This window comes from Chrysemys picta, chromosome 2 (assembly GCF_011386835.1).
Source record: "Chrysemys picta bellii isolate R12L10 chromosome 2, ASM1138683v2, whole genome shotgun sequence".
In the NCBI taxonomy this organism is placed as follows: Eukaryota; Metazoa; Chordata; order Testudines; family Emydidae; genus Chrysemys; species Chrysemys picta.
This window is the reverse complement of record NC_088792.1, coordinates 149,482,374-149,496,333: the sequence shown is the minus strand read 5'-3', so window position 1 is coordinate 149,496,333 and position 13,960 is coordinate 149,482,374. Positions and strand designations below refer to the sequence as shown.

Below are 13,960 nucleotides of genomic sequence, written 5' to 3'. Positions count from 1 at the left end.
AAGGTCGTCTGGTGCCAAAATAGGGATATGCATTCCATCTATTGCCTCCCTTCCCCTCCTGCCCCAAGTTTGGGAACCCCACTGCAGTAATACTATCCACTATATCCTGCACACTGCCCAGAATCACAGTCCTTCATAGCAGGATGTGATTAATGGCCTTGCACACTTGTATCACAGCAACCCTCATGGTCTATTTCCCAACACCAAATTGATTCTTGACCGATTGATAGCAATCGGTCATTGCAAGCTTCCACACAGCGATGTCACTTGCTTCTCCATTGTTAGTGCAGCTTTCATTTTGGTGTCACTACGCTGGAGGGCTGGGGCAAGCTCCACACACACTTCCAGGAATGTGGCCTTGTGCATCCAGAAGTTCTGCAGCCACTGTTCATCATCCCATACTCATAGACTCAGAGACTTTAAGGTCAGAAGGGACCATTATGATCATCTAGTCTGACCTCCCGCATGATGCAGGCCGCAAAGCCGTCCCTACCCTTTCCCTTGACTCTGCTGTTGAAGTCCCCAAATCCTGTGGTTTAGAGACTTCAAGTAGCAGAGAATCCTCCAGCTAGTGACCCCTGCCCCATGCTGCGGAGGAAGGCGAAAAACCTCTAGGGCCTCTGCCAATCTACCCTGGAGGAAAATTCCTTCCCGACCCCAAATATGGCGATCAGTAGAACCCCGAGCATGTAGGCAAGAGTCTCCACATTAGTACTGAGCTGAAATAATTCCTCTCCCTCCCTGGTATTTATTCCTCTAATATATTTAAAGAGAGCAATCATATCCCCCCTCAGCCTTCTTTTGGTTAGGCTAAACAACCCGAGCTCCTCGAGTCTCCTTTCATACGACAGGCTTTCCATTCCTCTGATCATCCTAGTGGCCCTTCTCTGTACCCGTTCCAGTTTGAGTTCATCTTTTTTAAACATCGGAGACCAGAACTGCACACAGTACTCCAAATGAGGTCTCACCAGTGCCTTGTACAACGGAAGCAGCACCTCCTTATCCCTACTAGATATATCTCGCCTAATGCATCCCAAGACCGCATTGGCTTTTTTCACCGCCACGTCACATTGTCGACTCATAGTCATCCTGCGGTCTACCAGGACTCCAAGGTCTTTCTCCTCCTCCGTTACTTCTAACTGATGCGTCCCCAGCTTGTAACTAAAATTGTTGTTAGTCATCCCTAAGTGCATCACCTTACACTTTTCACTATTAAATTTCATCCTATTTCTGTTACTCCAATTTACAAGGTCATTCAAGTCTCCCTGCAGAATATCCCGATCCTCCTCCGAATTGGCAATACCTCCCAACTTTGTGTCATCCGCAAACTTTATCAGCCCACTCCTACAATTGGTTCCGAGGTCAGTAATAAATAGATTAAATAAAATCAGTCCCAAAACCGAACCTTGAGGAACTCCACTGGTGACCTCCCTCCAACCTGACAGTTCACCTTTCAGTACGACCCACTGCAGTCTCCCCATTAGCCAGTTCCTTATCCACCTCTGGATTTTCATATCGATCCCCATCTTTTCCAATTTAACCAATAATTGCTCGTGCGGTACAGTATCAAACGCTTTACTGAAATCAAGGTATATTAGGTCCACCGCATTTCCCTTATCTAATAAGTCTGTTACTTTCTCAAAGAAGGAGATCAGATTGGTTTGGCACGATCTGCCCTTGGTAAAACCATGTTGTAACTTGTCCCAATTGCCATTGACCTCAAGGTCTTTAACTACTTTCTCCTTCAGAATTTTCTCCAGGACCTTGCACACTACAGATGTTAAACTGACAGGCCTGTAGTTACCCGGGTCACTTTTTTTACCTTTCTTGAAAATAGGAACCACATTAGCTATTCTCCAGTCTAATGGTACCACCCCCGAGTTTAAAGATTCATTAAAAATTTTCGCTAACGGGCCTGCTATTTCTCGCGCCAGTTCCTTCAATATTCTTGGATGAAGATCATCCGGTCCGCCCGATTTAGTCCCGTTAAGGTGTTCAAGTTTGGTTTCTACCTTGGATATGGTAATCCCCCCTCCTGTATCCCCCTCTGTCATGCTGCCAATATTCCTAATCCCTTCACTGGCCTCATTGAACACCGATGCAAAGTATTCGTTTAGATATTGTGCCATGCCTAGATTATCCTTAATCTCCACTCCAGCTATAGTCTTCAGCGATCCCACTTCTTCTTTCTTTGCTTTCTTCCTATTTATATGGCTATAAAACCTCTTACTATTGCTTTTAATTTCCCTCGCAAGGTCCAACTCTACACGGCTTTTGGCCTTTCTCACTCCATCTCTACATGCTCTGACCTCAATAAGGTAAGTTTCCTTACTGATCCCTCCCCTCTTCCACTCTTTGTACGCTTTCTGTTTTTTCCTAATCGCCCCTTTGAGACGGTCACTCATCCAGCTCGGTCTAAATCTCTTGCTTACTAACAGTTTTCCCTTTTTTGGGATACAGGGCTCCGACAGCTCCTGCAGCTTTAATTTAAAATAATCCCAGGCATCTTCTGCCTTTAGATCCATTAATATGTTTGCCCAATCCACTTCCCTTACCAGTCCTCTTAATTTATTAAAATTAGCCTTTTTAAAATTGTAAACCCTAGTCTTTGATTTAATTCTGTTACTCCTTCCATTTAGTTTAAACCGAATTAGCTCATGATCACTGGAGCCAAGGTTGTCCCCTACAACCACTTCCTCAACGAGGTCCTCACTACTCACCAAAACCAAATCCAAAATGGCCTCCCCCCTCGTCGGTTCAGCTACTACTTGATGAAGGAATTGATCAGCAAGCACATCTAGGAACATCTGAGCTCTATTATTGCTACTAGCATTTGTTCCCCAATCTATATCTGGGAAGTTAAAGTCCCCCATAATTACACAGTTCCTATTAGTATTTACTTCCCTAAACACATTAAATAGTTCTTTATCCATATCCTGGGTAGATCCTGGCGGTCTATAGCACACCCCAACCACTATCCCAGGGGAGGCTCTAGTAGTTCTTTTACCCAGTGTGAGTATTGCCCAGACGGACTCCGTCTTATCCATTCCATCAGTTATTATTTGTTTACAGCTTACCTCATTATTGACATACAATGCCACCCCCCCACCTTTACCTTTATTCCGGTCGTTCCTAAACAGCACATACCCTTCCATACCTGTACTCCAGTCATGACTGCCGTTCCACCACGTTTCAGTTATTCCTACAATAGCCGGTTTCATTTCTTGGACCAGGAGCTCCAATTCCTACATTTTGTTACCTAGGCTTCTCGCATTGGTGTATAAACATCCTAATGCATGCCGTTTAGCCTGTCTCCCATTAGTTATGCAATTTGTTACGGATCCCTTACTGTTCATCCCCCCTCTCCTTCTTATGTCCAATCTCATCCCCCCGGCTATATCTCTTCTTATCTCATCACTCACCTTTTCAATGTTGGAATCTGGCGTGGAGATTAACTGTACATCTCCCAACCGTCTCCCCCAACTTCCTAGTTTAAAGCTCTTTTGATGAGATGAGCCAGCCTCCCTCCCAGAAGTCTATTTCCTTCCCTACTCAGGTGAAGTCCATCCCCTGAGAACAGCTGTCTGTCACCGAAAGCTTCCCAGTGGCTATACATCCCAAAGCCCTCCTTATAGCACCACTCCCTTAGCCAACTATTTATTCTCACAATCCTATCAGCCCTTTGCTGCCCTTCTCTAGGAACAGGCAGAATCCCACTAAAGATGATCTGAGCCTCTATTTCCTTGAGCGTCTTCCCCAGCCTGGCATAATCTCCCTTGATTCTCTCTAACGAGAAGCTAGCCGTGTCATTCGTTCCGACACGAAGGATTATCAAGGGGTTCTTACCTGCTCCTTTTAGTATCCTTTTCAACCGCAGGTCCACATCCCGTATCTTTGCGCCCGGTAGACAGCACACCCTTCTGTTTTCTGGGTCCGCCCTGGTCACAGGCCTATCCAACCTCCTCAGTAAGGAGTCCCCAACCACATAAACCTGCCGTCGCCTGGTGACAGTGCGATCTACCAATCTATCTTCTGTTCCCTCTAGTTGAAACCTGTGTCCGTTCCTATTTTCCGTCATACTCCCCCTTGTGCCATCCTGTATCCTCCCGGGGCCCAGATTTGGTGCTGTCTCCATCAACTCCTCCCCTCTCTCTATTGGACTAGCTGCTCTTCTCTTCTTCCTCACCCTCTCGCCTTCAGTTACCACCTGCTGCCCCCCCTCCTCGTTAGCCAAACACCCAAACCTGTTCCTGAGTTCTATTTCCCCTTCACTAGCCCTCCTTTTCCTTGGCCTGCTTCTCACGGTCACATGCTTCCTGCACAATGATGCAATCCCAGTCAGTCAGTGCTTGTTTCTCAGGCCCAGAATTGACGCTCCACCATCTGTGGCTGCTCCGTGAATGCTAACAATAACCTTAAATTGTATCTTTTTATGTCCCACAGCAATCTGACCTTCAAGGAATCGTCTTGTTCCCCGGGACTTCTCTGGCGGCTCTGCAAATACTGAGGGTCGGGCAAACTGTGCTTGGAACACTCATCACAATAGTGCAAAGCTGTGTCAGATTCATGCTTCTCACAGATATGGCGGACATATGGGGCTTTTGAAAAGAGGCGCAGAACATTATAGGATGCAGATAAAATTATGGGAGGGAGAAAATTGCTTCACGGGACATTGGGAACATGGTTTCAATCAACCCTGCATGACTTGTTTGCCTCCATAAGGCATTGTAAACCCTTCCCAAAACACCCTGCACTAGGTGGTGGCAAGTTGCACAGTGGGATAGCTACCCAAAATGCACTGCTCTTTGCATCGATGCAAGCGCTGCTAGTAAGGATGTGCACCGCTGACACAAAAAGCATAATGTAGACATGCAAGAGTGATTTTAATTACTGCAGTGGCTGTATGTGAACGTACTTAGGTGACTTAATTTTGCAGTGTAGACTTGCCCTAAGTCTCCTCATGTATACATTATGCAGAAAGCCACCAGAAAGCTGCCCAGGCTGGCCCCTGCAAGTTGTCTTATTAGAGCCAGCAGTAGGGGGATGGTGCTTCCCTGATGACAGTGTCTTTGGTAGCCAAATACACCTCTACCCCAATATAATGCTGTTCTCGGGAGCCAAAAAAAGTCTTATGTTATAGGTGAAACCGCGTTATATCGAACTTGCTTTGATCCACCGGACTGTGCAGCCCGGCCCCGCCGGAGCACTGCTTTACCGCGTTATATCCGGATTCGCGTTATATCGGGGTAGAGGTGTACTACAGAAGTGTTTGTCTCTCTTTTATCTGCTAAAGTTGCACTAAGTGTTTAATTTTGATACATTCATACTACTGCAGGGAGGACAGCAGGGAGACTAAGTTGCCTTAAAAATTCCCTTTTCATTTGTTTTTTATTTTGGAGGGAGGGGAAAAGCCTGGCTGCAGTTTGTATTTCTATAATCATGTAAGTCACTTCTGACCTTGGCACCAGACTTCAGCAGGCACCTAGAACAGATAAAGAGTCCACAAAAGCAACTTGGCAGAATCAGTTTAGAAGGTTCTCAAACCAGGCCTCTCCCTCCCCAGATCACTGTTTGCCTTGTAGCAACCTGCAAAGGTCAATCAAAGTGCACAAATTACCAACGTGAGGCAGCTGCCTACATTCCCCTATACTAGGGTTACCATATTTAATAAATAAAAAAAGAGGACCCTCCACAGGGCCCTGGCTGCGCCCATTTCCCTTCCCCGCCCCAACCTCCCTCCCACTCCCAGTCACGGGAAAAGGGCTGCCTGAGCGCTACCGGCTTCACGGTTTGCCGGGCAGCCCCCAGACCCTGCGCTCCGCCAGCGCTTCCCCAGCGCAGCTGGAGCCCGGGAGGGGAAGCGCCCAGCCTGGGGCACAGGGTCTGGAGGCTGCCCAGCAAACCGTGAAGCTGGTAGCGCTTGGGCTTCGGGCAGCCCCTATGCCTCCGGACCCTGCGCCCCCGGCCAGGCACTTCCCCTCCCGGGCTCCGGCGGCGCAGGGTCCGGAGGCATGGGGGCTGCCCAAAGTCTGTAGCACTCGGCTCTTAAACAGAGCTGAAGAGTCAGGGGAGGAGCAGAGCCGCCGCGGCCAGAGGCTCTGCTCCTCCCCTGACTCTTTGGCTCTGTTTAAGAGCTGAGCTGCCCGAGCGCTACCGGCTTCGGGCAGCCCCCCTCCCGGGCTCCGGCGGCGCAGGGTCTGGAGGCATGGGAAGTGCCCAGCCGGCGGCTGGGGTCCGGAGGCAAGGGGGCTGCCTGAAGCCCATAGCGCTCGGACAGCTCGGCTCTTAAACAGAGCCGAAGAGTCAGGGGAGGAGCAGAGCAGCCGCGGGAGGGGAAGTGCCCGGCCGGCATTTTCCCGGACATGTACGGCTTTTTGGCAATTCCCCCTGGATGGGGGTTTGATTGCCGAAAAGCCGGACATGTCCGGGAAAAAACGGACGTATGGTAACCCTACCCTATACCAAACCTGTGCTAAAGTAATTTCTGATTGGCAAATAAATGCTCTGGCTGCATTGCTAAGGTGCCCAGCAAACAGGACGCAGAACAAGACAGTCCCTGTTGCAGTATTTACAACCTAAAAATAAACCCACGAGTACAGCAGACATGTAAATCTTACGAGCTTCCAAACAAAATTCCAGGAGTTCTGCATTTCTTGGTTGGGAATTTCTGGTTCCCTGGTGGTGGTGGTGGGGACACGACGACAAATTCCCTGGACAATTTTTGCACACACTTTTCATCTATCACTCCATAGTACCATCAGCGAAGCACTCATCTCCAGCATATAGTATTTCCTACAGCACATCCCACATGACCTGATGGGCAGCTAACTTGGGGCTAGTAAGGTTTCAAGACTTGATGCTTCAAGTATCTGAAGGCTCAGCAGTGGAAGCTCCCAAGTATAAGGAGTCCACGGACTTAAAATGCCCAACTTACGTCAGACACTTTTCAATTTTACTGCCCATTTTGCCCTTACGACACTTGATTTGATGCTCGATTTGCATAGTTTGCTTGAAATCACTTCCTGGTTGAGTTATACTGGTATTGAGATGGAAGGGGTCACTTCTGATTGGCTTCGAGGCAGCAGGGTAGCTTATTGACACTTGTTTTTGATTGACTGAGCCCAGGACCGGGAGCCAATCAGAAAGCTTGAACAGTGATCGGCTGAGGCTCAGCACGTGTGATCTTTTCCCTGGCTTTCTTAGCCCGTGTTGCTGGAATTCTGAGTAGCGTATGTGAGTTTATATGTTTATTTGAATGCTGTTTACAAGATACAGTGTACAGTAAATACATTGATGTTCGTTCCAACATTAGTCATCTATAATTCATTTAGTACAAAAATCTGGGCTATCGTGGTGAAAATAGTGTATCAAGCCTTGGTTCAGCACCTTCATACCATTGATTCCTATGAGAAAAGCGGTTTCAACTTAACACAATTCTGAAGAACGAATTGTGTCGTAAATCTGAGGATTCCCTGTATGTAACAGATGACGTCACTCTCACTATCTTTCACTCTGAATATAGGTCAGATCTGTACGCCATGTTCATCTCTCTCCATTACATCCTCAGCTGTGGCTAAGGTCTGTCACTATTCCCAAACAGTCTATTTAGAAAAAGTATGCAAGAAGATAATCAGATGCTACTGTAGAGGGACAACATGGGGGGGAAGGGGAGTAGAAACAGGATTTCTAATGAATATTCAGTACAGATCTACTTAAGGATTTTTTTTTTTAAATATAACACCTCAACTCAGGCTCTTTTCCAGCCAGTCATTTATTCTCTATAAAAGGCCTCACATTCAGTACTAAGTTAGTATTAAAGACTGAGTTCTAGAACCAAGGACACTCAGGACGAAGCCTGCCACTCTAGCCCACCAGTTCCCAAGTGACAGTCCACAGAGCACCTGCAAGAGGCACACAAGGGGGGGATCGGGTCTGCAGGCGGAAAGGGTGGGGAGGGGTCCCCACTTGCTCTGGCCCAAGGCCCCACAAATCTCTGATCTGCCTCTGCCTATAGAATTTGTAGTAATTTTGGATTGCTTGCTCATTATTTAAAAATAATTTTATATATAGCTTAGTGCTGTACTGTACATAGAATAAACCCCTATGTTCTTTACATTTCTTCCTAAAATGATAATCACTGCATATCGAGACCCTTAAACTGACCCTTTTCAGAAGTTGTCAAAGGAGAACAGTCTTAAAATGCAACTACATTGTCCGAGATCTTTATTTAGATTTGATACTATAACGTCAGACACCCATTTCAGTGTTTTAGATCAGTTACTAATGAATAGATCTTTATTTTTATTTAAGCTGCTCTATAACTTCATGAGAAACGTGACAGTAAAACAGGATTATGCAGAGGAGCACATTCACATAACAGTATTCAACTGACAGAGGCCTGAGAGTTAAAATTGTAGCATTTGGAAGGGTACATGTAGGACCAGCTAGTAAAAGTGCAATCTCAGCACAGAACTAGAAGAGGGCTGCTGGGAGCCAAATAAAAAGTGCTTTGTTTTTTAATTTAAATCAGATTTTTATTTAAATCCAATGCAGTTTTCTTTTTGATAACATCAAATTTAATTTGAAATTTGTTTATATTAAGGTCTGAATTTATTATAATCATTTAAATAAAAATATTTGAATTGCACATGTTTGCTGCTGAAGTTTTAAAGAAAGTCAAACTACTGAGCTGGTGCAAGTCACTGGCTAAGCACTTGAAACCAGAGTTTGAAGTGCTAACCCAGCTTTTGACAGCAGCAGACTCTTCTGCACGTGCAAAGAGAATGTTTGCTTCATTTCAGTTTATTCAAGTAGTTCAGGTCAATTAATAGTTGAAATCAGTTTCTCAACTTTGAATAGAGTTGAAAAAGCAAGAAAGCTTGTTTTCCTCTTCCAGTGCATGAATAAAAATGTGACATGAGGATGAGAAGTACAAGTTCTGAAATCTTGAAGGACATGGTGACCAGAAACAATTCCTTCATTTCATTTACTACAGATAGTATTCCTTGGTTTAATAAACCAGTTACTGAAGACTATATTATGTTGCAAAACAACATGTTTTAATGGTTACCAACGAATGAGAATTAATCTTTCTTTAGGAAAAGAATTAAGACTTACAAATGCAAAAGAAGATTAAAATTGATCATTTAAAACCAGGTTTTCTTCTTGCTGAACCATGATTTTAAATCACATTTGATTTAAGTCAATGCACCCTGATTCCCAGGTTCCTCTCCTGATTTTGTCGGCCTTCCTATTTGACCTCAATCTATCTGTAAAATGGGAATGACACATTCACACCATTGTCAAGTGCTTTGAGGTCTCAGATGAAAAAATCCCAGCTCTGTGTGTGCTGGTGGTTGAACAGCATTTCAGGAGTAGATACCATACAGTTAAATAAGCTAGTTTTTTAATCTGCTTTTTAAAGCTCCTACAATCCCCAGTTAAAATTAAGTGAAACAAACACTGAGCAAGGAAGTCTGTATGCAGCTGATTTTATTGAAGAATTACTCCCCGCACAAGAAAGGGCAGAGCCATTAGTAATTTTTACAGTACTAGAAACTGGCTTTAAAGGTGGCCTGCAAAGGAACCCCAAAAAAGGGTTTTTGCCCCGCCCACTACTCCCTTGTTTTGGCACTTCTTTATGATGTGAAAAAAACTTCCATTTCTTTCTACACTTAAAAATTCAGGTCTTGTCTACCTCATCTACAACAACTAGTAAAACTATGACATCACAGACATCAAGCAACTGAACCACGATAGAGAGAAAGTCAGATTTTTTTTTTTTTAAACAAACTCAAATAGCTTTGAACAACATATTCAACTCACTCTAGAGCAGGGGTCGGCAACGTTCGGCACGCGGCTCGCCAGGGTAAGCACCCTAGCGGGCCGGGCCAGTTTATTTACCTGCTGACGCGGCAGGTTCGGCCGATCGCAGCCCCCATTGGCTGCGATTCACCGTCCCGGGCCAATGGGGGCGGCGAGAAGCGGTGTGGGCCGAGGGATGTGCTGGCTGCGGCTTCCCGCCGCCCCCATTGGCCCGGGACGGTGAACCGCGGCCAGTGGGGGCCGCGATCGGCCGAACCTGCCGCGTCAGCAGGTAAATAAACTGGCCTGGCCTGCTAGGGTGCTTACCCTGGCAAGCCGCGTGCCGAACGTTGCCGACCCCTGCTCTAGCGAGTTAAAAAGGAGATATGACTCCGAATTAATTTCTTTTTCCAAACACTCCCCATTTTAGTTCTAGGAAGCCTCTTGGGTCAATGACAATCCATGATAAACCAATTCATTTGAGGAAATAAGAAACTCAAGGTTTAAGCAATCTACTTTACAAAGGGAGCCATGGTAAAAGGGAGGCTTGGCTTAACCAGACATTAAGCATTATTATACCAAGCTAGTCACATTAAAAACTTGATGTACTGGATAACACAGTATCAATCTTGTGGAATCAAACTTCTCATGATCCCCTGCATTAAAAAAAAAAAAAAAAAAAAAAAACCTATAGGCCAACAACAGCATATAAAATTTATTTTTATTAAATAAAATAACTTTAAATGTTTTGATAAGAGAAGTTTATGTATCCAAAACATGTTTCACAGACAAAAAATCATTTATTAAACAGAGGGATAAACTGTAGTTAGTGAATTAAACTGATTATATTAGGTTAGCCTGGGAAATTTTTCAAATATGCTTAAGTGAAAGTCACTGGAGCCCAAGTCTCTTGAAAATGGAAGTCTCCTAAATTACTTAGGCTGACCTACTGTGCCACATTTATACAGTGTGACCTTAAAAGTTAGAATCAGGGGGAAAACACATCTGTCCTTATATAGAAAAGCAGCCTTTAACTCAAAGTTTTTGATAGAGGCTCATGGACTCAGCATATTTATTTTTTATTTAAATATTAAGAAATTATAGTAAATTTAGGCCTTATCTGAATTTAATACAAAATGTTATTTTCAACAGGTTTATTTTTAAAAAAGAAAACAATTTAAACAAAATAAAAAAAAATAAAAACAGATTTTTTATTTAACAAATGGATTTTTATCCACTCTGGTGGGAAATTTTGGTACTAGAAAAAACTTACTCATCAAGTCAGTTCTATAGAGAAGGAAAAAAACATAACTACTTAGAAATGTGGTGGAACTTTCTGGAGTTTACTGGAGCAGTTTACTTCCTGCTACCACACCTGATAGTTTTAAAAATGTGTTTTTTTAACTACTAAGGAAGGGAAAAGCCCCCTCAACAATCATCAACAATAAACTAAATATTAAGATATTAAAATAAGGAAAATAGATATGAAATAAAAGTAGAAAAGCTCACTATCACAGAGTTTTAATGAGCAACAGGTTATGCACCTAAATGTAAAAAAAAAAAAAAAAAAAACAACAAACCCCCCCCCCCCCAACAATGTGATAACAGAATTCAACTGACAAGACAGAAGATGACAGAGTAGAAAAGCATCAACCATAATGTGTGATTAATACCACAAAGCTGAAGAAAATGACTGGTAGCTGGTCTCACCAATACAGCTTTAGGGACTTCCATAAGCTAATTTATAGTTGCATTTTTTTTTAATATACATACACACACACACATATATATATACACACACAAAGTTTCATGAGCTTTCTGATACAAAAGAATGGATCTGTTAATAAATATGAAAATGGATCTGTGTTAGATTCATGACCTCAGCCCTTCAATTAATTTTAAAAGGCCAAATCCCATAAATATTTAAGCATGTTAATAACTACTGTACGGTCCCATGAGTAGCCTTAATGGTAAGTCTGATCCAACACCCATGCAAGTCAATGGAAAAATTCTTATTACTTCACTGGGCATTGGATCAGGCCGCACCTGCCTACCTGTTTACAACATTGGGTCCTAAGAAAACTTATGATACACACTTGAGCCCCTCAAAAAGAAACAGGGAAAAACAGACAACATTCTCGGTATTTCAAATATATACAGAGCCATGAAGGGTTTTGTTTAACCCTTAACAGATAAAGTAGCAAAGATGGGTGCAAATGCAAGGGTTATTTCACTTCTAAGAGTTTCTGTGATTTAATAGATATAATATAATGTGTTTAACCTCTAAGAAAAGATGGAAACAAGTTTAAACATCTGGATAAGAGGGCACCAAGTCAGGAATAGCCTACATCTCTGTACCTCCCTCAAAACCTTCATTCTACAGGCAGTTTCAAGCTAAAGTATGACATATCACCCCTCATCTGTGTTTCTGAGGCCCAACCAATCACAAAACCATTAATCAGATATTTAAAATATGAACTGCCCCTACTCTTGTTAATAAAGAATAGATATATTTTGGATCAGAGGCTAGAGATAGAAAGGCCCTCGCCAGTCATCTCATCCATCCATCACAGAATTATGGCCTTGATTTTCTAGTGCATTAAGGCAATGGCTCTCAACCTTTCCAGACAACTGACCCCTTTCAGGAGTCTAATTTGTCTTGTGTAAGTTTCACCTCACTTAAAACCTATTTGCTTACAAAATCAGACATAAAAACACAAAAGTGTCACAGCGCACTAGTACTGAAAATTTACTTACTTCCTTATTTTTATCATAATTATAAAATAAACCAATTAGAATATAACCATTGTAATCACATTTCAGTGTATAGTGGGTATATAGAGTAGTATAAACAAGTCATTGTCTGACATTTTAGTTTATATGGACTTTGCAAGCACTTTTAATGTGGCCTGTTGTAAACTTGGCAAATCTCTAGATCAGTTGATGGCGCCCCTGAAACGCCTCTGCACGTGGGGAACACTACATTAAGCTGCCTTAATGCAGGGTTCCTGTGGATACTTATTTTAAGGAACATGAGATCACAGGTTCCTCTTCCCGATCGCTGTAACCCCACCCCCGGGACCAGGGGCTGCTAGTGCCCGGAGGGACCCCCAGAAAGACCCACCTTCGCAACTCCTCCTCTTGGATCCGCTCCTCTTCCCACAGGAAGACGCCGGTGAGGGCGGCCATCAGCTTACAGGCGCTGGCGTGCCGGGCCTGGAACCTGCGCCACAGGCCGCTGAAGAGGCTCCAGCGCGCCCGCTCCGAGTAGATGTTCCCGTAGAGCTGCCCGATCTGCTGGGCCCGCCGCACCCGCTGGCCGGTCACGTAGCTGCACTGACTGGCCAGGAGCGACAGGAGGCTCTTCGGGCCGGGGCATTTCCCGGGCTCCTTCTGGAACCAGCCCAGCAGCCACTGGTAGCGGCTCCGCAGGGCCGGCGCGGGCCCCGGCCGGCCCTCCCAGGGGGCCGAGCGGGCGCAGTAGGAATAGATGCTGGCGGGCGGCCTCCACTGCAGCGGGTGGAACATCCCGGCCGAGCCGCGCGGCGTCCTAGCGCGAGAGAGCAGAGCCCGTTACCATGCGGCCTCCCCGGCTCCGCGCGGGCCCCACGAGCCGGCCGGCCACGTCCGGCCGCCGTTACCAAGGCGCCCCGCCGCCGCCAAGCCCCGCCCGGGCAGGAACCCGCCCCCGCACCTACCGCCTCAGAGCCGGCCTCGGCCCCGCCGCCTACCGAGAGGTTAACCGCTACCGCGCGCCGCCCACCCCTCCCACGTGGGCCTGCCCGCCCGCCCCATTGGCTTCCCGCCGGCCGGCCCTGGCCGCCCATTGGTGCGCGGCGCCGTCTGTCTGTGGCGCACGCGCCAGCCCCTCCTCCGCCTAGCAGGCTAGAGGGCGCCGCCCCGCCTTGTGAGCCAGCGCGGGCGCCTTGGAGACGCAGGGGTCCTGCGCGGCAGCTCGTGGGCTGGCCAGGGAGCTGCCTGCGCCGGGGTGCCCCTGTGGGTGACCTTCAACCCCCTGAGCTATGGAGCCAGGCCCCAGGGGGGCGAGCAGTGGCCAGAGTGGCTGAAAAATCAGCCAGCTTTTGCTTATGTGTCATAGACTCATAGAATATCAGGGTTGGAAGGGACCTCAGGAGGTCATCGAGTCCAACCCCCT

General features: G+C 45.7%; 1 protein-coding gene across 2 annotated transcripts in view; it reads right to left on the bottom strand.

Moving 5' to 3' along the window:
- Positions 1 to 13,638, bottom strand: part of STARD7 (StAR related lipid transfer domain containing 7) — a 39,684-nt gene extending 26,046 nt beyond the window's left edge. The window contains exons 1-2 of one of the 2 annotated variants that reach the window (XM_024110474.3): positions 13,503 to 13,638; positions 12,929 to 13,354 (exon numbers count right to left, since the gene is read on the bottom strand). In XM_024110474.3, coding sequence (XP_023966242.2) covers positions 12,929 to 13,332 — 404 coding nt within the window. In that variant the 5' untranslated portion in view covers positions 13,333 to 13,354; positions 13,503 to 13,638. Of the gene's footprint in view, positions 1 to 12,928; positions 13,471 to 13,502 lie in introns of those variants that run through there. The other variant, XM_005279226.4, reaches the window with a different exon arrangement.
- Between the last annotated feature and the right edge of the window lie 322 nt (positions 13,639 to 13,960).